This window comes from Melopsittacus undulatus, chromosome 8 (genome assembly GCF_012275295.1).
Source record: "Melopsittacus undulatus isolate bMelUnd1 chromosome 8, bMelUnd1.mat.Z, whole genome shotgun sequence".
Lineage (NCBI taxonomy): Eukaryota > Metazoa > Chordata > Aves > Psittaciformes > Psittaculidae > Melopsittacus > Melopsittacus undulatus.
In genome coordinates this window covers 1,151,357-1,178,220 of record NC_047534.1, presented here as the reverse complement: position 1 = coordinate 1,178,220, position 26,864 = coordinate 1,151,357, and the positions used below count along the sequence as shown (strand labels likewise).

The window sequence follows — 26,864 nt, the reverse complement described above, 5'->3', positions numbered from 1 at the left end:
GGCAGGGGTGCAGGAAGCCGGTGATGGGGACGGGTGCAGGCAGGGGTGCAGGAAGCTGGTGATGGGGACGGGTGCAGGCAGGGATGCAGGAAGCCGGTGATGGGGACGGGTGCAGGCAGGGGTGCAGGCAGCGCATGGGGGACACGCGGTGCCACGCTCAGCTCCATGGCACCAGCTCCAACATCGCTCCAGGCCGGTGCCAGCCGCACGCCCACCCCCGTCTCTGCGGAAACGCGTGTTGGTGTCGCTGGCATTGAGAGCCCGTCCCCCCCGCGTCGCGGCTGCAGCAAACAGGTGATTTTCGGTAATCACCGCGGCTGGAAGCAGTCACTGCCGGCACACGGCGAGGCTGCCGCGGCAGGGGACGGGATGGGGCTGATCGGAGCTACCGGTAGCATCCATCCCTCCATCCGCATCCCTGCTGCCCGAGCAGCAGCTGCCCGGGATGTGAGGGCAGAGGGGGGCAGATGCTGGCACCATTCACCTCCATCCCAGGGCAGGGATGATCCTGCCCAGCTGCATCCTCCCCATCCTCATCCTCACCTCCTTTGTGGAGCCAGGGAACCCTGGGAGGACCAACCCAGCCGTGCTGGCCTGCAGGGAGGGACCGGGAGCTTTGGGCTGCTTAAAGCATCATTAACTAACAAACAGTTGCTACCGTCTGACCTCCCACGAACCCTGCTGCAGCCCAGCATCACTGGGAAGCGATGGGGAGCTCCCCAGCATACACAGAGCATGTGCCTGCGTGCATGCGTGTGCATGCAGGTGAGCCAGATAAATAAGAGGGCAACCAGCGCAGCCGCAGCGCTGTCCCCAGGATGGCAATGGGGGCTCCTGCTCCATCGCTGCTGGGAGATGGGGTTTAGAGGCAGCCCCAGGACCCGCACACACCGGGGCAGAGCCATCCCGGAGGATGCAGCGGCCGCGGAGCCGCACAGAGCCAGGAGCGCTGTAAACAGCCCAGCTGCAATGCAGGAGCCGGGCAGGAGATGCTTTGTCTGCTCCAACCGCTCCGGAGGCCGAACACCGAGCGGGGCCTCAGCGAGGAGGAGGAGGAGGAGGAGGAGGAGGAGGGGACACGGAGCCGCGCCGCTGGCACACATCTGGAAGGGATCAAACTGCTGCTGCTGCTCAGAGCCCGGCACCGACCCCACAGCAGGCGGATGAGGCACTGCCGGAGCGGCCATGGGCACACAGGGCACACGCATGCACATGGATGCAGAGGCACACACCACACACGGGTGCAAGCATGTACATGGCCACAGAATCACAGAATCACAGCACGGTTTGGCTTGGAAAGAACCTTAGGATCGCCTGGTTCCAATGCGCTGCCACGGCACATGGATGCTCACACACACACGGATGCAGAGGGGAACATACAGGTACACTGGCAGAGTAGCACTGGTGCAGAGCACCGGGGGATGGTGCTCGGAGAAGCAGTGTCCAGGCTGTGCCCATAGCTGCTGCTTGGGCACCATCTCCATCCTCTCCATCTCCAGCTGATCCAGGCCATAGGGGTCCCATCATCCCAGTGCACCCCAGCCACACAACCACCTCCATCTGCTTGGTTCTTACCATGCAGCCAGCACTGACCTTGCTGGTGAGACCCAAGGAGACCCATGCAGACCAGCAGCTCTTCCCAGCACCACACTTCCCTGCCCAATGGCTCATGCCATGCACCGGTACCCATCCATCACCAGAGCAGGCCCAGCAGCGCAGTGCCATCAGGCTGAGCCAGGGCCGGTGCAGCATCCCCAGCTTCCCATTTCTCAGGCTGATTGCTCCTGTCGCTGCGGAGCCCAACGTTAAACACCTCATTTTCTGCTCCCGTATCCAGTTGGATAATACTATTAACATTTCATTACAGCTTAAAGATCCCTCTCAGGCTGGCAGGATCGCTCCTGTGCCAGGCACGATGTGCTGAACCCTGTTCCTCCAAGGAAAGGGGACCAGGAGGGTGAATCTACATATCCCGTCTGTGGGATGGGATGGTAACATGGGACAGGGGTGGACATCAGTGCTGCACTAACCCAGCACAGCCCATCCTTGTGGTACCCTTGGCCACAGGTGGGACATAGAGAGGTGATGGAGCAGCACCAGGATGGGACCACCATGGCAAACACATGCAAGAACAGCCCTGAGCATCACCCCAGAGCCAAGCACCACTCATCCTGCCAGCAATAGCACAGCTCCTGAGGACCCAGCACTGCTTTGGCACCCATTGGGACCCTGCCATAGCACCATGCAGCTGCCATCCATGGGCATTGCTTCCATAGGGTGGAGGATGCTGCAGATAGTGCAGCATCCCACTCCCTATTCCCACTCCCTCCTGCAGGCACAAGAGCAGCAGCAATGGGCTGGGGGCACCCCAAGCCACGGAGGGGCTGATCAGAGCCTTTCCTAGTAGCTTGGAAAGAGTTAAAGGGAGTGCAGAGCAGGGGAGAGGAGCCAGACGCCAGCCTGGCTACTGGAAACCACGATGGGCTGGCAGAGAAGGGACTGCGGACAGGGCTCAGAGCACCCACAGCACCATCACCCACATCCCTGCCACACTGGGAGCATCACCCACCACAGCACATGGGCAGCAGGGGCACCACAGCACCGGCAGCAAGGTCCTGGTGTGGGAAACAGCAGCCATGGGAGAGCCATGGCACAAGGGACAGCCCAGAGCTGGCAAAGGGTGAATTGGTGTCAAGCCAGGCAAATTTGGGACTGTGCAAGAGAATCGAGGCCAGCGAGGGAGCCTCGAGCTGGGATTGGAGCTGTCGGCTCACAGCTCCTTTGCTCCACAGCAGCCAACAGCTCCGGCTCCTCTGCAGCATCCCATGGCAAACAGGGATCCCACAATGGGAGCCTAAAGGAGGGTTTGGACCCACAGCTCCAGCCCAGCCGCAGTGGGGAGGCAAAGAGATGTCAACCAAGGAGCTGTGCCCCAGGCTGAGCAGGAACCGGTGCTGGAAGGGAACTTGGCACCCACCAACCTGCACCCTCCTGCCAAGTCCTGCTGGGAGTGAGCTCCACACATGGGCTGGAAGCCCCAGAAGTTTATAAGGGACCTGCTGGCACCATTAAACACAGCAGCAGGAGCTGCTCAGCATGGACAGCCCCGAGGCCCCGTGCCTGGGATGCAGCAGCATCGCCTGGTGCCAGCATCACCCCATGCCGGCATCACCACCCGCATCCCAATGATTCACCCCTTAACCTGCACCAAGGGGATCAGGGAGGGCCATGGGGATACATGGAGGGCCCAGCATCCCTTAGGCCAAGCTGAGGCAGGATCTGGACCTGCAGCCACGTCCTGCTGCTCAGCACCAATAGCTCCATAGGCTGCAGCACCAGGGGCTCCGGTGTCCTCACCCCCTGCCCAGGCTTCTCCATGGCCAAGGAGCAGGAGCCATGGGATGCTGGCAGCACCAGGGAGGTTTCCGGTGCCAGCGGGGGCACCCGGGCAGCTCCGGCACCCTGGGCACTGCCCCACAATTGGATTTGCAGCTGCCCAGCCTTTTACTGCATGGAAATTGAATTGTGAAATGTCAAAGACATTTCCCAACTGCGCCATATTAGCCTGGGTTTATTAAATCCTGTGATCAGAGGAGATTATTAACGCAATCAAATGCAGGCAACACAAAAACCCAACCCAGAACTAACCGGCCATAGGGCAGGAGGCAGCCGGCGAGGTCCTGCCCAGGAAGTCCCAGTTCCCTAAGGGATCCGGCTCCTGTTCCCACAGTCCCACATCCCACTGAGCTGCTGCAGCTCCATGTGCATCCCGGGATGTTTCCCACGGGATGGCAGGAACTCACTGAGCATTGGGGTCCATGCCCTGCTCCTTGCCCTGCTCCCTGCCCTGCTCCCTGCCTGCACTGCCTGCACCAGGCACATCCATCCCAGGATGGAGCTCCTCCTGCCATGGGCTTCTGGTGAGCTCCTCCTGCCTGGCACAGCCGGAGTTTGGCTGCAGGCAAACACTGGTGATGGGGCCAGGCTGAGCTGGGTTACTCTTGCTCCGGGTTTAGAGCCCAGCCAAGGCAGCTCCAGCATCCCAGCCAGACACGAGGACACAAGCCCTGATGTATGGGGGACCAGGATGGCACCAAGGGCCAGACATGGGGTGGGCAGTGCAGCTCTGCCCAGTGCAGCCCCATCTCCCAGCCCCACATCCAGGCTGCAGCCAGTCCCTGCCATGCTGGATGCTCACCCTGCCTTGTGCTGGGACATCCTTGCTGCATGAAGCTGCCCCATAGAAGCCCTTTGTAAACCCCCCCAGCCCAATGGGAGAAGCCAGGCACGGGGTCCAACCCTTGGCTCGACATCCTCCTATGGCACCAGTGGGTGCCAGACAGGAGTTGCTTCCAAAGGGAAAAGCCGCTGGCAGCACCAGCCTCGCAGGGAAGCAGCCTCCTCGCTCCAACATTCCCCAGCCAAGAACCCACAGCTCCTGTGCACACCACAGCACCATCCCCTGCTTCCCAAAGCCCCGGGTGCCTGGGATGGGGACAGGCATGGATGCCGCTAGGGACACCCCAATGCCCCATCCCATCCCGTGGTGCCGGAGCCAGGGAATGGAGGGGAAAACGCCAAGTCACCACAATTCTTCGAGGTAGCACCGGGAGGAGGGACCAGGGACGGGAACAGTTTTGCTGCCAAATCCCTGCATCTGATTTGCGTAACTTTGAGACAACCTCATCAATTATGGATGCCCGCGATGCAAGCGGGTGCGCTGCGGCCGGCCCCGGCCCCACAAACTCGTACTGCTCTGGCTAAATCGGGCCCCACGTCACCATGGCAACCCGTGGTAATTCACGCAGGGATTTCAAACATCCCGTCTATTAAACCCCATAGGAACAGGGCATGGTCCAGGTCACAGAGCTCGGTTACAAACCCGGTGCTGCACAGAGCGCTGGAGGCACGTGTGGGGCTGGCACACGGGGGGATGCGGAGATGCCATCACATGAGGATAGATCCTGCTCGGTGCTCTCCCACCCTGTGCCATGTGCAGCTCCTCCAGCCCTGCTGCTGCAACCAGAGGTGCTCGTGCACCCTATGCCGTGAGCATAGCACCACACAGGAGTCAGGTCCAGGGGGAAACGGCACCAGAGCATCCCAGCACCAACACTGGTGGGTCTGTGCAAGCATCCAGGCCCACAGCAGGAATTACCCCAACAGGAGGCTGGCCAAGCATCACCTCACTGGGAGCCCCTTATCCAGTGATCCAGGGAGCACCACTGGCCCCATGGCCAGAGAGATCTGCAGCGGGAGATGCAGCAGAGCAGGGCTGGGATGGATGCAGGAGGAGGTGGTGGCACTTGGGCACCTCTGGCCGTTGCCACAGCAACACCAGCTGTGCAGCCGGCATTGGGGAGGGGTGTGCAGGGGATCACACTGGGCACAGGCCTCTTCCCCATCTCCATACACTGCTCCGAGAGGCCACGGCAGCGGCAACACCTGGAGTGGGTTGGGATGAAGGGGGCTCCAAGCTGGAGCCGCTTCTCTCCCAGTGTAGTCCCTTGGCAGTGAGAGCAGTGATGGCACGAGGGACATGGGGGGGCACAACACCAGCCATGCATGAGGGACCACACATCAGCCCTACACAACACTGGGGTCATAGTGGATGCCACAACAGCCCTGCATGACACCAGGGACAGGGGGATGCCTGCTCAGCACCAGGACACAAGGGAAGCTGTGCTCTGCTTGACCAGGACCAGGGACGGGGGACACCGCACCAGCCCCACACAGCTCCAGGGACATGGGGTGCCACATCCATCCTGGAAGGCAAGGGAGCTGCATGCCCAGTGTCCCGATGCCACACCAGTGCTCCCTGTGGTCCCTGCTCGTGCCCAGGGATGCTCCCAGCCCCACGCACACCAGGCCTGAAACCTGCGGCTGCATCAGCACCATGAATAATTCAGTCCCGGGTGGAACGCGTTCACCAGAGCACTTACATTGTACAGCAGCAGATACTCCTGGAGCTACACACACGTCCACAGCTGACACACGCAGCCCCACACGTCCGGCCCCGCAGGCTCACACCGGAGCACATACACACACATTGAGGGTGTGCAAATCCAGCCGCAGGGATGCGCCCAGGGAGATACCCGCGGAGCTCATCCAAACACCCCCACACGCAGCACCACCAACACAGCCCCATCCAAACACACATATGCCGGGGTACACGGGTACACAAACACAGACACGCACCCAAACACAGACACGCGTGCACGCACGTACAGATGTGTGCACCACCGGCAGCCCTGCTGCACACACGCACGGGCCGTGCACACACGCTCCATGCACACCGAGACACCTCCAGCCCCTCTCCGTGCCCAGGCCAAGCCCCGGACCCCGGCCCTGCCCCGCTCCCCGTTACCGTGGGCACGGGGCAAGGGCAGCGCGGCCGTACCGGGGTCTGCACCGGGACCGGTTCGGTGAGGCTGTGCCGTGATCCCGGCAGGGATGCTCCGCAGCCGCCGGTGCCCCCCACGAGGGGCTGCCCCTCCTCTCCATACCGGGTACCCCCGGGGGGGGGTCCCGGTTTAAGGTCCCGGTTTAAGGTCCCGGTGCCCCCGCTCCGTACCGGGGCCGGGCAGGGCGGTCTCCCCCCCCCCCACCGGCGCCGCAGCACTCACTGGCTTTGCCCGGCTTGGGCCTCTGCAGCAGCTTCTGCACGGCCGCGATGTCCTCCGCCTTCACCGCCTGCACCAGCTCCTGGTCCTTGCCCATGGCTCCGCTCACGGCCCGAGCATCCTCCGCGGCTCGGCTCGGGTGGGCTCCGCACGGCTCGGTTCGGGTATGGGTACGGGCTCGGTACCGGTACGGGTACGGGTATGGGTACGGGTACGGGTACGGGTACCGGTACGGGCACGGCACGGAGCGGGCCCCCCCCCAGCCCAGCCCGCTCCGGAGGCGGCGGCGGCGGCGGCGGGCGCCCGGGGCGGGGCGGGGCGCGGCGGGGCGGGGGGGGCCGCACCGGGAGCGCGGCGGGGAGGGAGGAGGAGGAGGAGGAGGAGGAGGAGGGGAAGGGGCGGGGGCCGCGCCGGTGGCCGCGGGCGGGGCTCGGGGATCCCCCCGGTGCCGAGGCCCCGGCGCCGCTGTGGGGTCTCCGCCGCCTCCGGTTCCCCCTCCCGCAGCCCTCCCTGGCGGCCGCGGTGGCTCTGATGGGAACCGGGCGGAGCAGCCTTCATCACCGCCCCGTTCTCCGCTCCCGCAGCCACAATGGCCACGGACACTAGTTCCCATCCACTTTTATTGTGGCTTAAATGGCTGAGACATTAAAGGGGGGGTTTGGGTGTGCTGGGGCTGGGGATGCTGATGAACCAGATGGGGAATGGGGCCAGGCATGGACGAGGCATTGATGTGCTGATAGAGCCATCACCGCACAAATCACACCCGAATTCCTGCTCCCTGGTAAGTTCCTGTCTCAAAGCCCTGTGGAGGTCCCGGCTCCAGCGAACCAGTACTGGGGCATGTTGGGCCAGAAGACCAGTGCCTAGCTGGCCACTAACGGATTGGTCACTGTATAGGGATAGGAGGCTGCAGTGGGAATGATGGAGGGAACCAAGCACCTCCTGATGCCCCAAGCTGCATCTCAAGGATCTCTGCAGCCCCCAACTCCCTTTTAGCCCCAGCTCCAGGCTGACCCCGCAGCAGGGTCCGTCTCCTCTCCCAACCCCCACTTCCCAATCCAGGACATTTGGGATGCCAGCGGGATCCCAAATCCCACCATCTAATCTGCCCTCTAATCCCACAGCCGACTGCATGGGGGGCTGCATGGGGGGCTTGAGCTGCTCTGGGTCTCCCTGGGCTGGGGGCTGCGGCTCCCAACGTGCCCGGGGGCCCAGGCAGGTCAGGGGCATCCCTCACATCTGCCACCACTTGATAACAAACGGAGCTTAACAAAGGTCCCTTTGTGCCCATTGCTCTCTCCTGCCAGAGACCCGGCACTGACACGGGATGGGGCAGCCCCATTGGCCTCAATGGGCACTGGGGCCGTTGTGACCGAGCCAGGACGCAGGCAGTGGGGCTGTGTGAGCTGAGAGGGGCACACGGACACTGTGCCTCCTCCCCGGGCTAAGCCAGGCTCTCCCATAGGAGCTCAAACCACCTCTGGTTCCTGCAGCTGCCTCCGGGTTCTTGCCAAGGAATGTGCAGTGAAACGTCTGTGGTGCTGCCCTGCACACACCGAGCCCCGAATGGGCAGAGCTGAGGGCAGGGGGGGCTGGATTCACCTCCCCTTGATGCTGAGGGTACTGAGGCACAGGGTGCCCAGAGAAGCTGTGGCTGCCCCATCCCTGGCAGTGCTCAAGGCCAGGTTGGACACAGGGGCTTGGAGCAGCTGCTCCAGTGGAAGGGGTCCCTGCCTGTGGCAGGGGTTGGAGCTGGAGGAGCTTTAAGGTCCCTTCTCACCATTCCATGACCCTCTGATCCTGCAGGGAGGACACAGCTGCTCTCAGGACACATGAACACCATGGGGCATGGGCTGCCTCTCCCTGCCTATCATGCTCCACAGCAGGACCCAGGGGCTGTCACAGCACAGACCCCATCTCCCCCAGCCTGCACAGGGTGGGCAGAGCCGTGTCCCCCCCCAGCACCCAGCAGCATCTACGAAAATACTTTATTGTGGCTATGGGATGTGCAGGAGCAGCTCCATCCAGGGCGGCCACAGCAGCAGTGTGGGCACCGGATGGCACAGGATGTGGCCCCATAGCCCAGCACAGGGGAGACAGTGGGAGCTGGGGGGGGGCAATGGCCCTTACGTGGCCTTGGGCCGGGCGTTGAGGCGGATGATGGCTCGGTAGTCCCGCACCAGGTCCCGCAGCTGGTCCAGGTAGGGGTTGACGTTCTCCTCCAGCCACTCCTCCACCGTGTCCGGGTAATAGACCCTCTCCAAGTGGGTGCGCAGGTCACGGATGAAGCTCTCCCAGTCCTCATGGAGCCTGGTGGGGGACAAAAGGGGACTCCAGCTCCATCCTGTGGGGGACCCCAGAGCTGAGCCCCTCACACACACCCGGGGGGTTCCAGCATCACCTACTTGAGCACCTTGCTGCCAAAGCTCTCCATGTTTCGGGGGTTACCAAACTGGTGCTTCCGATGGTAGGGGCTGAACCAGCCCTTGATGGCACTGGGGAGGGTTAGGGTTAGGGTTAGGGTTAGGGTTAGGTCCCATAGGAAAAGTCCCATTCTCCACCCCTGCCCTCTGTTACCTCTCTTCCTCCAGGGCTTTATGGATGCTCTCCTTCAGGTGCCCATTAACCTGCTCAACCATGTGGTAGATCTCTGCACCAGGGAACACTCCTCTGCCCTCACTGGGGAAGGGAGAAGGTGAGAGCTCAATGTGTGGGGTGCACAGGGCTGGGGTGTCCTCCTCCCCAGGTGGGTCTGGGACCCCCTCCAGTGCATCCCTTCAGATGCCATGGGACCCCCAACACAGCCCCTCACCATGTGCTCTGCTCCAGCTGCATGCTCTCGAAGCCCAGCACATCCAGGACCTTCCTCTTTGTCTCTTCCGTGAATCCCCCTGTGCAGAGCAAATAGAGGGGCAGAAGGGGGCACCCCACCAGCAAAGCCAGGGGAGCTGAACCCATCCTTCCCCTGCTTCCCACCTCCCTGCAGGATGGGGTCTCGCTGTGGGGCAGGGAGATGGGGCTGGCAGTGGGGCTCACCGGTCACCAGGGTCTGCAGGCAGATGGCCAGCGAGGGGATCCCGACAGGCAGCAGCTCACAGAGCACTGAGTAGTGATCATACCTGCGGATGGGAGCATCACCATCACCTCCTGCATGGCACCGCTGCAGCCGTGGGTACCAACACCCTCACCTCTGCCAGCCGGTGAGGACGGTGCCATGGAGCCGCAGTGGGGCCAGCTGGGGCAGTGCCTCCATCACCCGCAGCCAGCTCAGGTGGTTCCGCAGGTGGAAGCTCAATGGGGGCCAGGCCTGTGCTGGTCCTGTGGTGCCCTTGAAGGCGCTGGCAAACCACACGGCCTCGAAGCCGCTCTCTGCGTACTTGGTGAGGAACGGCACTGGGGGGGACACCAGTGGTACCATAGCCGGGAGGATGGGGGGGGCTGAGGTTGCCTCCTCCACCAGCACAGGCACATCCCCTTACCAATCTGCTCGGCCTCGAAGTCGGGTGCATAGAACCACACCACAGGTGAGACGTGCTTTGCTATGCCAGAGTCTGCAGAGGGAGCAGGGATGTGGGTGCTGGTACCTGGTGCTCCTCATGCTCCCCTGCAGGACCTGGCACCATGCAGACACCGAAGCTCCTGTGCCACCATCCCCATCCTCTCACCCTGCAGGGCTCCCACGCTGATCTTCCGCAGCATGTCATCCCACATGAGCACCCGCAGCCCCCAGTACTGCGTGGTGATGAAGCCCAGCACCTCCTTGATGTGGTTCAGGAACATGGTCCCTGTGTCGCCCTTGTTGTGGCTCATCCAGTTCTTGGAGTCCATCCCTTCCCCGAGATGGAAGACCTGGATATGGGGGAAGGAGGATGCTCAGCACCCCTAGGAACACCTACAGTGCATGGGTGAGGGCTGGGGTCCCAGCACAGCCCAGTGCCCACCTCATCTGCACCAATGTGGATCCATGTGGAGCGCTTGTGCTTCTCCATCACCTGGGACAGGATGCTCTTGAGCAGGGCCAGGGTGTCCGGGGTGTGAGGGTTGAAGCTGTTGGGGAAGCGCTCGACCTCCCGCAGGTGCTGGTACTTCTCATGCTTGAGGATGAACTGCACCGGAGGGGCCATCAGGGGCTGCAGTCACCCTGGACCCCCCATCATGGTGCAGGATGAGGAGCAGGAGCATCTCCTACCTCCACGTGCCCAAAGGTCTGCACCAGGGGAACCACCTCCAGCTTGTGCAGCTCTGCCAGCTGCTGGATGCGCTCGATGTCCTCCTCACTGGGAGGGCAGGGACGGGGCCATGGGGCAGAGCGTGAGGCCATTCCCTCCTCCTGCTGCCCCACACCCTGCCCGGCTGCCCCACACCCCTGTGGACTTTGCTATGGGGACACAAATATTGACCCGGCGGGGCAGGAAGCTGGGCTGGGGCACACGGCCCGGCCCTCGCACCGGGGTTATCATGGGGCCAGGCACGTCCCACCCAGCCCTGCCTCACCTGTATGCGTATGGGGACCTGAGCACTTCCAGCTCCCCTTTGAAGGGGAACATGTCCTCGTACTCCATGAGGACACCGTTGGCTCCCAGCAGGGACAGCAGTGGGAACACCTGCATTGGGCAGCATGGGCTCATTCCCGGTGCTCATCCCTCCTGGCACATCCCTCCCATCCCCAGCATCTCACCTGCTCCAGGTAGGAGACTCGGGGCGCAGCTCCCTTGAGGTCCAGGTGGACCAGCCTCATCGGGGTGTCCCTGGTGTCCCTGGTGACCTGCCCAGCCTCCTGCCTCGGGGCTGTTATCTTGGCCACCGGGAGCAGCAGGACCTGGCTCTGGGGTCCGGTGTCCTCAATGGTGTCACCAGCATCGCCCCAGAACCCACTGTCCTTGCTCACCTGCTTGTGCAGCTCCAGGGTGAAGCTGTGGGGACCACATCATTGCTGGGGTGCCCCCATACACACACAGGGGGTCCCCATGAACCTACCCCGGGTCCTGCTGCCTCTTTACCTGTCACGGAACAGGAACTTGATGCCAGCCAAGGCCACGAGGAGCAGCACGATGAGGCGCAGCAGGTTCAGCCGGTGGCTCCGCTGGAAGCCCATCCCTGCAGGACACACACGGGCAGCACCCCAGGGCCAGGCAGGGGCCCAGCACCCACATCCATCCCCATGGACCTGGCCAGGGCAGCACCAGACCCACAGGGACATGGGGGGGACCCCCCCAGCACCCCCAGCACGCTGCTCCCCATGGGTACCCCATGTCCCTCCTACCTCCTGTGCCCCAGCCTGGGGCCGGAGCTGCCTTTGCCTCTGCCTGCCTGGCACAGCCTCCTTGGCTGTGCCAGCACCGGAGCAAACAGGGTGGTGGCTGTGGGGCAGGTCCCCAGCGGGGTCCCCTGGGCCCTGCGGGGCCGGGGCAGGGTCACGGGGCCGGTGGCTGCGGTGGCATCAAGGGGATCTCTGTGGATGGACGGGAGGGGGTTGGACCCCTGGAACATGGGGTGGGTGCTGGCATGAGGGTGGCAGCATGGACCCCCCAGCACCCATGGGGATGGGCACCAAGGAGGGCATGGGGCACACACCAGTACGTGATCCCTTGGGGACAAGGAAAGCTCATGTCAGAGTTGCCACAATTAAAGTCAATAATATTCATTCAAAGTCCTTTTTTTTCCCCTAAAGCAATTTTGATAACTCCCGAGGTGGGGATGGACCAATTTAGCTGGATGTGAGCCCAAACCACCCACAGCTCCATGGGGCAGGAGGCAATGGGTGCCCCTTCCCTGCTGCCCCCCCATGGCAGAGATCTGTGTTCGGTGTGTGACCAGCCCCAACACCGGCCCCACAGCAGCAGGAGATGCTCCATGCACCCAGAGGAGGTCCCAGCACCACACTGGGACACCCAGCAGCAACCAAAGCCCTTTAGGTTGAGCTGCACCCGAACTCAGGGTTCAATCCAGGAGCTGAGGGATTTGGGGACTGAAAAGCAGCTTTGGTGCTGCACAAGCAGCTCAGCCGATCGCAAGGGTTTGGTTGGTGGTGCCAGAGCATTGGCACCATGGGACAGGTGCTGAGCTGCCCCAGGCCAGGGCTCTGGATCAGCCCTTGCCCAAGACACAGCACTAATCCCTCTGGACACACTCCTCCACTGCCATGGGGCACAGGAAGGGTGCAGGACCGGAGCCCTGGCACATCCTGCAGAGCCAGCCTGGGATGTGCTGTCCTCAGAGCACCAGCACCAGCACAGCCACATCACAGGGCAGTGCGGGAAGGAGCTGGAGCATCACATCCCCATCCCCATCCCCATCCCATCCCCATCCCTATCCCATCCCCATCCCCATCCCCATCTCCATCCCCATCCCATCCCCATCCCCATCCCCATCCCATCCCCATCCCATCCCCATCCCCATCCCCATCCCCATCCCCATCTCCATCTCCATCCCCATCCCCATCCCATCCCCATCCCCATCCCCATCCCCATCTCCATCCCCATCCCCATCCCCATCCCCATCCCCATCCCCATCCCCATCCCCATCTCCATCTCCATCCCCATCCCCATCCCATCCCCATCCCCATCCCCATCCCCATCCCCATCTCCATCCCCATCCCCATCCCATCCCCATCCCCATCCCCATCCCATCCCCATCCCCATCCCCATCCCATCCCCACCCCATCCCCATCCCCATCCCCATCCCCATCCCATCCCCATCCCCATCCCCATCCCCATCCCCATCCCCATCCCCATCCCCATCCCCATCCCCATCCCCATCCCCATCCCATCCCCATCCCCATCCCCATCCCATCCCCATTTCCATCCCCATCTCCATCCCCCAGATCCCACAGGAACCAGCTCCCTCAGTGCTCATGCACAGGCTGCAGGGCAGGAGCCTGGTTTTGGGCATGTGCTGTCCCCTGCCCTGACCCCCCTGCATGGACACAATGCCCTGTGCTCATGGACAGCCGTGGCACCCACACTCTGCCCTATGGGTGCTCCTGGCAGCTCCAGAGCAGCACAGCAGGGATGTGCCAAGCTGGGAATAGGAACGTGCCAGGCTGGGGATAGGGATGTGCCAGGCTGGGGATGCTGCCAGCCCAGCATCACCTCCATGGGGTGCATGAGGAGGCAGGGGGCACATGGGGTGGGCATGGGGAGCCCAGCACCCAGGAACACCATAACCATGCCGAGTGCTGATGGTGCCGTGATGGGAACACAGCACTGATGGGAGCAGGGATCAGTATGGAGACAGACACCATCAGCCTGCTCAGAGCTGGCTCTTTACTGCGGGATCTTATTTAAACAGAGAACAAATCCTGGGATCCAGGCCCCTTTGGCACAGCCCAGGCAGGGTGGGCACGTGGGGCACAGCACCAAGGGGGGGCCGGGGCAGCCACAATGCGGTGCCAATGCCGATGGGTGATCCCTTTGTAGGCAGGGCTCAGCTGATGGATGCCACCCCTCGCTGCCGGCATCCGGCCGCCAGCACCCGCTGGGTTTGGGAATGGGACATCTTCCTCTGCCAACCCTTTGGGGACGGCACTGGCACAGACCCCAGGAGGCTCAGAGCAGCCCCTGGCTCAGTGCTCTCAGGAGCCATAGGGCAAGGGGGGAATGGATCTCACCCCCTTGCCTGCATCCACACAGTGGGGTTTGCTCCTAGCTCCCCAAAACCAGCCCGGTTCCATGCTCACCTGGAGGAGGGAGGGATGGAAGCAAATCCAAACCTGGGCCTGCAGAGTGGGGCCATGGGGAGGATGGAGCTGAGAGCCCCTATGGTGCTGCTGCAGGGCACAGGCTGGCAGCAGGATTTGGGGTGCTGCTGTGGGGTTTGGATGCCACCCCCTGCTCACCCCTCTGCCATTCCCAGCCATTGCCATGCCAAACCCTCACTCCCATCAGAAGTGACACTGCTCCGTGCACCCCCTGTGCACGCTCACACTCACGTGCACACTCACACGCTTCCAGAGCCTTCCTCTGTCAGCCTGGCCGAGGACACCCCTCATTCCCGGTGTTCCATCATGGGATGAGCTGCCCCTCGCCATGGGGAGCTGCAGACCCTGAGCCCCAACAGCAGCAGCAGGGGCCCTGTCCACCCCCTGCACCCCACAAGCAGGGCCACCCCACATCCTGGGTACCACTCAGGCATCCCCTTGCCCTACAGCAGCCTCTGGGCTCTGCTCCCCATCCTGGCGGCCCTGGTACCTACTGCGACACGGGGAATCTCTGCATCCCACTGAGCATCCCTGCATCCCCCTGGCAACCGGGCATTCCAGCATCCCTGCATCCCACTGAGCATCCCTGCATCCCACCGGCCATCCTGGCATCCCTGCATCCACCTGAGCATCCCTGCATCCACCGGGCAACCGGGCATTCCAGCATCCCTGCATCCCCCTGAGCATCCCTGCATCACCTCGGGCATCCCTGCATCCCACCGGCCATCCTGGCATCCCTGCATCCCATTGAGCATCCCTGCATCCCCCTCAGCATCCCTGCATCCCATTGAGCATCCCTACATCCCACCGGCCATCCCAGCATCCCGGCCCCCCCCAGCCCTTACCGGCAGGTGCGGGGCCGCCGCGGGCGCTACCGGGAGCGGGTTGGAGCCGGGGCCGCAGCCGCTGCCGCTCTTAAAGGGCCCGTTGTGCAGCGGCACCGCGGAGCGCAGAGGAGGCTCCGGTCCCGACACCCCCGTGCACAGCGGGGCGGGGACCGGGCCCCACGCACCGGTGCGACACAGGCGCGGAGGGGACAGCGCACGGCCCTGCCCGGGGGTGGCACCGGCACCGCTCCCCGGGGTGTGACCGGTTCTAGTGCCCGGTGCCGGTTCCTGTGCCCCGGTCCGGTGGGTTCCGGTTCTAGTGCCCGGTTCCGTTTTCAGTAATTGGCCCGTTCTGGAGTGGGTCCGGTTCCGGTTCCTGGTTCCGGTGGGTTCCTGGTTCTGGTTCCCCGTTCCGGTTCCGGTACCCGGTTCCGGTTCCAGGTTCCGGTGGGTCTCTGGTGCCGGTGCCCGGTTCTGGTGCCCGGTTCCGGTGTGTGCCCGGTTCCGGTTCCCTGTTCCTGTGTGTGCTCAGTTACAGTGTGTGCCCGGTTCCGGTTCCCGGTTCCGGTGTGTACCCGGTTCCGGTTCCCGTGCCCGGTTCCGGTGCCCGGTTCCGGTGTGCCCGGTTCCGGTGTGTGCCCGGTTCCGGTGTGCGCCCCGTTCCGGTTCCCGTGCCCGGTTCCGGTGTGCCCGGTTCCGGTGTGTGCCCGGTTCCGGTGTGCGCCCGGTTCCGGTTCCCGTGCCCGGTTCCGGTGTGTGCCCGGTTCCGGTGTGTGCCCGGTTCCGGTGTGCGCCCGGTTCCGGTTCCCGTGGCCGGTTCCGGTGTGCCCGGTTCCGGTGTGTGCCCGGTTCCGGTTCCGGTGTGCGCCCGGTTCCGGTTCCCGTGCCCGGTTCCGGTGTGCCAGGTTCCGGTTCCGGTGCCCGGTTCCGGTGTGTGCCCGGTTCCGGTGTGTGCCCGGTTCCGGTGTCCGGTTCCGGTCCCCGCTGCCCTCCCTCAGCTCTCAGCATCGCCCCCTGCCGGCTCCCCTGCCACGGCCCCCCCCCTCGCAGCACTCATGGTACCTCCCACAGCCCCGCTCTGCGCATGCGCTCTCCCATAGAGCCCTCCTCAAGCAGCATCACTCCATGCGCGCTGAGCCGCCGCTCCCTCCGCGCATGCGCAGAGCGCCGAGCTCCGGTACCGGGACGTACCGGGGGCTCCGCTGGGTCCCGGTGCCCGTCGTGCGGTGGAAGCGGAACCATGAACGCGGCGCAGGGCACGGTGGGCAGCGACCCGGTCATCCTGGCCACGGCCGGCTACGACCACACGGTGCGGTTCTGGCAGGCGCACAGCGGCATCTGCACCCGCACCGTGCAGCACCAGGACTCGGTATCCTTCACCGGGGGGGGGGCACGGGGACGCGCACCGGGCGCGGCTGGTTCGTACCGACCTTAACGGGGGCGCGCAGCAGGTGAACGCGCTGGAGATCACACCGGACCGCAGCATGATCGCTGCCGCAGGTGAGCCCCGGTGACGGTGGGTACGGGAGGCGGTGGGGCCGTGGGTCACACGCTGCTCGCTGCAGGCTACCAGCACATCCGCATGTACGACCTCAACTCCAACAACCCCAACCCCGTCATCAACTACGACGGCGTGAGCAAGAACATCACCTCGGTGGGGTTCCACGAGGACGGGCGCTGGATGTACACGGGCGGGGAGGACTGCATGGCCAGGATCTGGGACCTCAGGTGGGCACCGGCAGCATCCCGAACGCTGCGGAGCTCATTGCATGCCGTTAACCATGCTCTTTGCTCCCTGTTGTCTCGCAGGTCTCGTAACCTCCAGTGCCAGCGCATCTTCCAGGTGAATGCTCCCATTAACTGTGTGTGCCTGCACCCCAATCAGGTGAGCACCGAACTCACTGTGGGTTCACAGCCCAGGCTTTGCTCCTGCTCCTTCAGGTGGGCATGAGGGGCTGCAGAGTTCTATATGGCATCCACAGCAAGAGATCTGGTAGCAAAGACACATGAGCATTGCAGGACATGGAGCAGCCATGTTTGTGCTCATTACCTGGTGGCTGATGCAAAGAGACAGTACTGGGAGCATCCCCACTCCTTTGGGGCTGTCTGCCCCATAGGCATAACTAAGGGGATGTGCTGGGGTGGAAGTGGTGGTGTGGGGTGGGATGGGGAGTGTGAGGGTGTTACCTCTGCCAAGGAATGCACCCCAGGGTTGCAGTTACCATCAGGACTTCGGTCAGATCCGCTCGAGGTTCGTGTTCACCACTTGGGTGTTGAAGAAAGGGATGCTCAGGGCTTGAGAAATGAGGCTAAACTGGAGCACAGAGCATTGGAGGGAACGGTGGTGGTATCACTGCAGTGTTAATAACCCATCTGGTCCATTTTGTGTTCACAGACACAGCAGCACAAACCTCTGTAAACAGCTGAGCACCAGAAATGTTTCTTTGCCTTTGATCTTCAAAAGGTTTAATCTCCAAGTCTGGAATTTCAGACCCAATTTGAGATCAATGATTTGGATCACACCCAGACGCTGCTGATGCTCCTATAGAGTGGTCCTGGGTGAACGTACAATGTTAAAGCCAAGTGTTATTGTTGTACGCAGCTCTTACACTGTCTGGGATGCTGCTGAGGTGCTGGTCTGTGAGCAGAAGGCAGTTAGTCCAAAGGTGGCAGTGTTTATGCAGATAGCTTCATCCCTCTGCAATCCCTGTTGCCATGATGCTGATGAGAGGCTTCTCACAGCCTGTGTACAGCAGTGATGGCTTTAGCAATGGCATTTACAGCTGCTAAGAGAACCAAAGAAGACTCCAAACTGTGTTCCTCAGGAACCAGCCATTGCCTCAGGGGACAGGAAGAGCTGGTCATGTAACCTGCTGTCCTGCAGGGACCTGCTGAAGTGATGCTGTTGCATAGCTGTCGATAAAAGCCCTGGGTCGATGGAGAGCTGCCAGCTTGGAGCATGGGAGTGGAGCCAGAGCTCTGCCCTTCAGCTTCCTCTTGTCCTTCCCCTGAGAAGGGGAGGGAGGGAGAAAAGCCCATTTAGGCTGGAGGCTCTCAGGTATTTGTACACTCCTGAGTGCTTCGGTTGTTCATCAGCCAACCCACACCCCAATGCCTGCGGCTGGGACGTGCTGAAAATCCTTTGGCTTCTGTGGAAGCTGCTGGAGCTGTGCACAGGTTCTGAAGCTGAGGCAGCTTCTGCCTCCTCTGGGGTTTATAAAGTGAGCAGATGCTTCTGTAAAGCCTTTTTGCAGTGTGAGGTCCGTGCTCTGCTTGCTCTCAGTGCACAGGCACTCAGCAGGCTCCTAGGGCTCTGAAGCAGCCCTGTGCTGGGGAATAATGAGGCGAAACAGGACCGTGGTGCTTAAAACCAGAGCATGATGTGAGCATCAGCTTGAGGCTGCTGCTTGCGGGGCTCCCCTCAGAGACACGAGGCTGCTGCTCTCTTGCAGGCAGAGCTGATCGTAGGTGACCAGAGCGGTGCCATTCACATCTGGGACCTGAAGACCGACCACAACGAGCAGCTCATTCCAGAGCCTGAAGTTTCAGTGAATTCCGTCCACATTGACCCCGACGCCAGTTACATGGCAGCTGTGAACAGCTCGGTGAGCCCCGATGGCATCCAGTGTTGGGGGGGATTCATGGTGCTCAGGTGCACGTACCAGCATTGCCTGCAGTGTGCCTGGGGTCGGACATGGGAAGTCCAGGCTGCTTTGGGGTGGGCGACCATCACCCTTCTCTCCACAGGGAAACTGCTATGTGTGGAACCTGACGGGTGGCATCGGGGAGGAGGTGACTCAGCTGATCCCCAAGACCAAGATCCCTGCACACAACCGCTATGCGCTTCAGTGCAAGTTCAGTCCCGACTCCACGTGAGTGCTGCAACCAGCGGTGGGAAATGATGGTCCTCTGGGGCAGGGAGAGGCCAGCTGCGCCTACAGATGTGGCTGGTACTGGCTCCACGCTGCCCTGCAGGTGCCCAGGGAGGAGGAGGACATGGCACTGAGTCGCTGTCAGTGCATCCCAGGCTCGTGGACCGTGATCTCAACAAGCTTTGTGGCCATGAGGTGTTTTAAAGCTGGGGTTCAGTTGCTGATCTCCAAGAGCAAAGTGGGGAACTTGGTGTCCTTCATAACCCTGTTCAGCTCAAATCTTATAAAGCAGATGATGTAGGTGTAAAGAAATGTGATTGCAATGAGCTCAGGTCTCCAGTTTGCTACTGGTCCAGGCCCTTGGCCTGGAGACGTAATGAGACGTCCTCGGGCATGCAGTGTGACTCATAAGGCTGCCCTTGCACATCTCTGCCTCGCAGGCTCTTGGCTACGTGTTCTGCAGATCAGACCTGTAAGATCTGGAGGACTTCAAACTTCTCGCTGATGACGGAGCTGAGCATTAAGAGCAATAACCCAGGAGAAACCTCTCGGGGCTGGATGTGGGACTGTGCCTTCTCCGGGGACTCCCAGTACATCGTCACAGGTGAGGCCCTGCTGCACTGCTTGGTTTGGGCTGCAGGCCCTGCACTAGCACAGGACTCACCCATTTCTATAGCTGGGACATTGCCAAACCCAGCTGTGTGAGAACACCCAGCCTCACACCCACAACACAGCCTACTAACTCTCTTAAGTGTCTACTAACTCCCTTAAGCATCTACTGACTCCCTTAAGTGTCTGCTTTTAAACTCTCTTAAGCATCCTCTAAGCCTCTGCTAACTCCCTGTGCTGCAACAGGGCATCTGTTTAAACTGTGGGACCTTTTCTCACCTGTGCAGTTTGTTTCACCTGATAGCACTGCTGCTTGCAGTATGCAGCAGGATGGTCCCTTCAAATCACACATGTTGTAACTTCCACAGTAGCAAGTAACCTCTGTGTAATACAGAAATGCAGCAAGGTTCTTGCTCCGCACAGCTCCCTGACCTGTTGTTGTAATAACAATGTGGAATGAAGCAAGGGGAAAGTCTTGTAATAGTAATTAAAAAGTAAGTGTAAAGGTTAATGCAGTTTACACCATTCTTCTCCCATTTCTCTCCAGCCTCCTCTGACAACCTGGCCAGACTTTGGTGCGTGGAGACAGGAGAGATCAAGAGGGAATACAGCGGCCACCAGAAAGCAGTTGTCTGCTTGGCTTTCAACGACAGCGTCCTGGGCTAACGGCCGCATGTGGGAGGAGAGGACCTCTGCTTGTTGTGCCTTGCCCTGCAGTGGCAACACCCTCTCTGGAGCCCGAGACATGACCTGCAACCACCATCCCCTCCTCTGGTGGAGGGCTCAGTCTCTGGCAGCAGCAGCTGCCTCGGTGGGACCAGGCTGCAGCTCTGAGCACATCATCACTGAAACACATGTGGCTTCCAAGGGAAGCTGCCTGGACAAAAGGGAATGGGAGAGGGAGGCAGGATCCCACCGAGGGCAGCAGGGTGCTGTTCAGCCAGAGGAATCCCTGTGGCATCAGCTGCTGACAGCTTTGTGATGTTCCTGTATCCCAAAGTGGGGGAAAATAAATCAGCCTTTCTAACTGCTGGAAGAGGCTGAGCAGAGGAGAGGCAGCGGATTCCTTGGCTTGCATCCCTTTATTCAAAGTGAATGTCACAGCTCGCTGGGAGAGCTGCACTGGTACAAAGCCAACCCCCTCCCAACAAGTGTAATAACCTTGTGTTGAGCAGGGCTTGTAGCCGTGTAACACAAGCTACACCACAACATGCCTCTAGGCCTGGGTCTCCTAACACCTACATAACATGATGCAGCCCGGAGCACAGCTGCAAATAAAGTGTCTGTCATGGTCAGCTGCAGAGTTATGGTCATTCTCTAAACAGTCCTTGCCAGCAGCATGAGATCAGGAAGCTCTGGGGACTGGAGGAGCTGTTACCTTCCTTGGAATCAGAGGTGTCTCAGGAATCCAGTTCAAGTATGTAGAGAGGGAATCCACAGCTGCAGGACTTACTCCGGGAGGTAATAGAAGCAGATAGACACACAAATGTTGCTTGGAAAGCAGATGTCAATGCAAAGGTAGATGAGGCGCTGCTTCCCTGGACCTGCCAAATGAGCAAGGACAGAAGCAGGGGGAGGGGAAGGCTCCTGTTGTCACTGGGGAGCCAGCCAAGCAGAGAGCCTCCAGGAATGACCTTTCCCATTAAAGCTGGAGTGAGATGGAACAGAATGAGAGCTCAGCAGGCTGCTCTGGTGAGGGTGGAGGTGACAAGCATTAAGCCACCAGCAGTGCAGGGGACTGCTCTGTGGCTGCACAAGCTGCTGTGCTGCCTGGAGAAGGGGCCTCAGAGCCTTTGCCAGCCAGTTCACTGCAGGTTGTGGGTATGAGCCAGCCCTTGGGGAGCACTAACAATGGTTTGATTCTCACTAGAGGTCACCTGTCCCTTGGCAGCCCATCCTAGGACATGCATCAGCTTCTGCACAGCCCTCTAAGAGGTACCAGAACAACCACACCTCCCTCCTGTGCAAAGGGCAACACACAGCACTCACCCTCGCTTCTCCTGACCCTGAAGATGGGTGTCTGCTCACACAGGGTCTGCACAGCCTCCCCCAGGCCCCTGGGATCCACCTCTCCTCCTGCCAGAACATCCAGGAACTCCTGGTAGTGCTTGGTCTGGTTATTGAGATGGAGCAGCTGATCAGCCTGCAACAAACAACGTCCCTGTTAGTTCCTCCCCAGGCTCTTTGTGCCTCCTGGGCCTGTGGCCTGGGGAGCAGGGGACACACAGTTGGTGGCCAGGACAGGCACCACCAACTCTTTGACTTCCATTAAGGAACCACAGAGCCAGGCAGATTCTTTGTCCTCTTTGCAATCCCTTTGGTAGCGTGCCCTGGTGGATGCTGTGCTCCTTCACTGCTCTGGGTTAAACATTACAGGAGCAGGCAAAGGAGCCCCTGAGGAAATGGAGAGCAGATGACAGGGGCACAAAACCATGGGGCCTTCTGTCTTCTTGAAACAGAATCTACCCCCTGCCCATGCATCCATTAGCATTTAGCTCAGAGGGTCTGTGTACATGCTTTGCTCCAACCTTCCTCCCCGTGAATTGCTAACAAGCCCCCTTTGTTTTTTGTTCCTTGGATTTCTGAGCAGGTAACAGAATCCAGTGGGAGTGGGTCCTGTGAGAGCCCTTCTATTCACCCCATGGGACATATCCCCCCCTCCCAAGTGCAGCTCTGCTGTTTCTCGCAGATTGGGTATCCATAAAAGCAGGAGCTGCTGCTCTGAGCTCACACACAGCACTGCAGAGCAGAGCCCTGCTCCTGTGCCAGGCACCAACCCAGCCTTACCACTGAGCTGCTGCTGCTGCTACCCCAGGCTGGGAGAGCCCCTGCCCTCATTTAGCCACATTTGGGATGCTGGTGTTAGAGTCAGCACTGGAAACCCAGAAAGGACCTTCAGCAAAGCAGGACTATGTGCAAAGCCCAGTTCATCACCCCTGACCACTCAGCTGCCCCAGGAATGGCCATAGCTGCTGCTTACTCTCTGCTCAGATGTGTTGAGAGGTGTCTGTAGGGCTTGGAGGTCCCAGGAGTCCATCCTCTTCAGGTAGCACACATGCTGCTCCATGGGCTTGTAGCACACGTAGCCCTGCAAGACAGATGGTGCTCCCACAGCTACCTTAACAGCCCCCAAATGGACATCTCTCCTTTTGCCCTGTGTTCTTTCCTAACTAAAGGTGCAGAGAAAGGCACCTAAAGTTTCTGGTTACTGCATTTCCTGGTCTACACCTCCTGCTCCCACCTCTGCAACTCTTCTCCCACCAGCCTGGGCTCCTCTGTTCACTGCCATGCACATGAGGAAGGTGATTTAACACACTTACGTTCCTGCTGTCGTACAGCACCACGGCAGTGTGGTTGCTCTGTGAGGTGATGTAGTAGGTCACGGTGCTCCTGGACTTGTCCACCAAAGCTGTCTGATTTCTCAGCAGGTCCTGCTGGCCCTGAAGTGTCAGGCGGATGAGCTGCGAGCCAGCCTGGGCACAAAGAGAGGGACAGTGCCACCAGTCATAGAATCCCAGAGTAGTTTGGGTTGAAGGGACCTTAAAGCTCCTCCAGCTCCAACCCCTGCCACGGGCAGGGACCCCTTTCACTGGAGCAGCTGCTCCAAGCCCCTGTGTCCAACCTGGCCTTGAGCACTGCCAGGGATGGGGCAGCCACAGCTTCTCTGGGCACCCTGTGCCAGAGCCTCAGCACCCTCACAGGGAACAGCTTCTGCCTCAGAGCTCAGCTCAGTCTCCCCTCTCTTGGGCAGGTTCAAGCCATTCCCCTTGGCCTGTCCCTACAGGCCCTTGTCCCAAGCCCCTCTCCAGGTTCCTGTAGCCCCTTTAGGCACTAGAGCTGCTCTCAGGTCTCCCCTTAAGGAGCCTTCTCTTGTCCAGGCTGAACAGCCCCAGTGTTCTCAGCCTGCCTCCATACAGGAGTTGCTCCTGCTTCTGATTATCCTCATGGCCTCCCCTGGACTCTCTCCAACAGCTCCATGTCCCTCTTGTGCTGCTGCCCCAGAACTAAATGCAGGGGGCTGCTCAGAAGAGCAGGATCTGCCTCCCCAGCCAGCACAGCTCACTGGTAACTCACCCTCCTTCAGAGGCCACACATCATAACTCTCCTGCTTTGACACATAGCAGCTCAGCACTCACACCATGACTCACTCAAAGGGATGCTGTTCTTGGCACCCACTCGGCAGTGGTGCCAGCACCTTCCTGCCCCTGTGCCTGCTGGTCTTCCAGAAATGGGAACCAGCTGGAGCTGGTCTGGATCACAGCTATCATGGTTTAAGCCTGGCTGATCACCCAGAACCATGGTCACACCCCCTCTGTGTCTGCCTCTGCTCCCGGAGGGATGGGGAGCAGCACTGATAGAACATAAATCCCATGGATTGAGACAGGAACAGTGCAGTCACTCAGGTATAACACAAACCCACTACTGCTACCACCAATAATAACAATGATAAGGGGAATAACAAGGGGAGAGAATATGAAACTAAAAAGGGAAGGAAAAAACCCAACAATAAACACAAGTGACGCCCAAGTCAGCACCCACTAACCCAGCCAGACCCGAGCAGTGATCTGAGCCTTCTGAGTAACTCTTCCCAGTTTCTATTCTGGGCATGATGTCCTGTGGGATGAAATACTCTTTGGCTAATTTGGCTCAGGTGCCCTGGCTCTGCTTCCTTCCAGATTCCTGTGCCCCTCCTCACTGCAGAGCATGAGACTGAAAAGTCCTCGATCAGGATAAGCACTACTGAGCAACAACTAAAAGACGTGTTATTAGCACTGTTTTCAGGTGTCCTGCTTTGAGCTCTGCACCAGCTACTATGGAGAAAAACAACTGTAAAGTTAAAAACCAGCTGAATCCAGGACAGCAGCCCATTCATCCCTCCCATCAAGTGCTGACATGCATTAAGGCTGTGGTGAACAGAAGGCTTCCTGCCTGACTGGGGAGGGTTTCTTACCTCAGCAGAGCTGGGGGAGAAGATGAGAACCCCCAGGATGCTGATGCCAATGGCACAAAGCAAGGTGATGGACAGGATGATGCAGAAGGTCCTGCGTGGAGCTGTGAAGCACACTGCAGCTCTCCTGTCCTGGGAGCCAAAGCAAGAAGGAAAGGAGTTAAAATCAACCCTCCTACTGATTATTCTTCTTCCCTATAACAGGCAATTCCCACTGATGACACAGATTATTGCACAAACTGAGGGGGTTTGAGTGCAGAACTGCCCAAACATCACAGCAGCCCCAGAATAACATCACTTTTATCCCACAGTGCTGGAGCTTCAGGTCCAACATCCCAGTGATGGGTACTCCCACAGCTGAGCACCTTCCTCCTGCAGCCACGGGAGCATGGAAACGCTGGGAAGCCACTGGAGAAGGGCTGGAGCTGGAAGCTTTCCACAAAGAGGAGCTGCTGCTGCTGCTGTGCTTTAGCAGCAAATTAAATGACTTTGGTTTATAGCAGAAATCCCCAGAGAACCATCAGCATTTGGAACAGCCCCTGTTGGAGCGATCCTGCTTCAGTGCCCCACTCTGTATTTGGTTGTATTTACCTTCTGGATCAGCTGTTATCGTGCAGACCAAGCTGTCACCTGAAGCAAAAGAGCTTGGCATTCACCTTCATGCTTATATGGAAACAATTCCAACTTAATGGAACCTAACATTATTCTTTGCAAGCAGAAAGCATGTGCTTTCAGTAATCCCAACTGTGCAACCCCCATCAGAAAAGAAACAACCTGTTTCTCAGTCTGAAAGACATGAAGAAGTCCAATACATGTTAATGGTTAGAACTGCTGCAGCCACACGAGGAAGGGGCTCTTCCAGGCTCTGGGTCAGTCATGGATCTGTTTTGGTGCTATGTAACCTCCAGACCTATCCCACCACAGAAGCAGTGAGTCTTGCTCAGAGCTGCAGGCTTCACAATCCACATGCAATAGTGCTCAAGCCCTACCCTCTCAGGCAGGTTTTCAATAGCTAATGGAATTCCCTGCATGGGAAAGGTGCAAAGGCAGAAATCCAGTGACTCCCAGCCCTGAGGCTCTCTCATGCACACACACACCAAGTGGCTCTGCAGGGTGCAAGTGGAGTGCTTCAGCACCTCTACCCTGACCATCCTGCCCTGCCTTGTGAAAGCCACGCATGTCTAAGAAAATCCCTAAGAACAAAACCTCACCAGGATCCCCAGGAACAGGAGGAGCTCAGCCCCTTCAATGAGGAATTGATCAAGCCCAGAGTGGGGTCTCCCTCTGTGAATAGGGGGGATGAGGGATACTCACTGTGGAGACAGCGCTGCCAGTGTTATTCCTGCCCTCCATCCTCCACTTCAAATGAGGACCTTGCTCCTGCAGCTCTGCCTCCTGGGTGTATGCAGACTGCATATACAAGTCCTGGTATGTTTGAAAGTCTCAAAATCGTGCCAGGAATCCCTCAGCCAAGACTTTGGGAGGCTGAAACCTGAGAGCTGGCACCTGGGGAGAGGGGAGATGGGGCTGAATCCAGGAGTGCCAAGTGTCCGTTGTCAATGCCTAGCACAGTGCTTCCTCGTGACCGAGCTAGAGGGGACGGGATGACAGTTGGGGACTTTGTCCTGGCCTTCCCTGCTGGCAGGACCACTGCAAGCTCATGAAGAGTGGAAAATAGAGCAGAGAAGAGGGGTAGCCTGCCCCTGTCATCAGTTACTTCCCACTGTCAACACAAAGCTCGTGCTGCCGGAGCTCCACAGGCTGAAGCCAAGTGTTGCTCCTGCAGGCTGCTGCCCTGCAAGCCTCAGCTGCACGGACATGCTTGTGCTCCAGCAGCCCTTGTGGTAGGTAGCCCCTGGAGAGAAGGATCTCTGCTAGAGAGGCATCAGCACAACCTCAGCTGCACTCATGTTCATGCCCCACCCCACCAGGCAGAGGTTTGTGGGTTTGAGACCTGCCAGTGAGATGCAAACAGCTGGATGGAGGCAAGGAAAAGCTCAGCATTCCTTCACATAGTCTGTTAAGGAAATATAAGGCTTTTGGACATTTTCCTATTAAGCACAGCCCAGGACTGATCCAACTCAGCCAAGAGGGCAGCTCATCCTGGAGCTTCTCATTACCAAAGCACTGGCAATCCCTCCCCACTCACTCTCTTTCTTGCTGTAAGTCAAAAGTTAGCTATTACAGTGGCAGCATCCATCCAGTTCTGGCACGATGCTTCCATGGGATGTGAGCTCCAGCTCTGAACAAACACACCCTGTGCTGTGGCACTGCTGAGAGCAGGAC

General features: G+C 59.9%; 4 protein-coding genes across 4 annotated transcripts in view; 1 reads left to right on the top strand and 3 right to left on the bottom strand.

Annotated features, from left to right (window-relative positions):
* The window catches only part of CASKIN1 (CASK interacting protein 1), a 30,523-nt gene extending 23,729 nt beyond the window's left edge, over positions 1 to 6,794 (bottom strand). Inside the window, exon 1 of the mRNA XM_034065739.1 lies at positions 6,627 to 6,794. Within this exon, the coding sequence (XP_033921630.1) occupies positions 6,627 to 6,720 (94 nt within the window). The 5' untranslated portion in view covers positions 6,721 to 6,794. The remainder of the gene's footprint in view (positions 1 to 6,626) is intronic.
* A 1,838-nt stretch (positions 6,795 to 8,632) lies between these two features.
* On the bottom strand, positions 8,633 to 12,125 carry LOC101873207 (hexosaminidase D-like). Its single transcript, XM_034065471.1, has 14 exons — positions 11,887 to 12,125; positions 11,624 to 11,720; positions 11,302 to 11,536; positions 11,118 to 11,227; positions 10,813 to 10,900; positions 10,565 to 10,729; positions 10,289 to 10,472; positions 10,103 to 10,174; positions 9,812 to 10,016; positions 9,660 to 9,742; positions 9,436 to 9,514; positions 9,201 to 9,302; positions 9,029 to 9,118; positions 8,633 to 8,933 (listed from the first exon to the last, which is right to left on the bottom strand). Exons 2-14 carry the CDS (start codon positions 11,716 to 11,718, stop codon positions 8,750 to 8,752), a joined length of 1,692 nt encoding a protein of 563 aa, XP_033921362.1. The 5' UTR covers positions 11,719 to 11,720; positions 11,887 to 12,125; the 3' UTR covers positions 8,633 to 8,749.
* Positions 12,126 to 16,309: 4,184 nt separating this feature from the next.
* On the top strand, positions 16,310 to 20,925 carry MLST8 (MTOR associated protein, LST8 homolog). Its single transcript, XM_034065678.1, has 8 exons — positions 16,310 to 16,518; positions 16,598 to 16,649; positions 16,715 to 16,877; positions 16,959 to 17,034; positions 18,602 to 18,754; positions 18,897 to 19,021; positions 19,462 to 19,625; positions 20,178 to 20,925. Exons 1-8 carry the CDS (start codon positions 16,390 to 16,392, stop codon positions 20,294 to 20,296), a joined length of 981 nt encoding a protein of 326 aa, XP_033921569.1. The 5' UTR covers positions 16,310 to 16,389; the 3' UTR covers positions 20,297 to 20,925.
* On the bottom strand, positions 20,660 to 26,356 carry BRICD5 (BRICHOS domain containing 5). The gene is made up of 6 exons (XM_034065679.1): positions 25,893 to 26,356; positions 24,582 to 24,710; positions 22,951 to 23,103; positions 22,611 to 22,718; positions 21,620 to 21,773; positions 20,660 to 21,174 (listed from the first exon to the last, which is right to left on the bottom strand). Exons 1-6 carry the CDS (start codon positions 25,992 to 25,994, stop codon positions 21,080 to 21,082), a joined length of 741 nt encoding a protein of 246 aa, XP_033921570.1. The 5' UTR covers positions 25,995 to 26,356; the 3' UTR covers positions 20,660 to 21,079.
* Between the last annotated feature and the right edge of the window lie 508 nt (positions 26,357 to 26,864).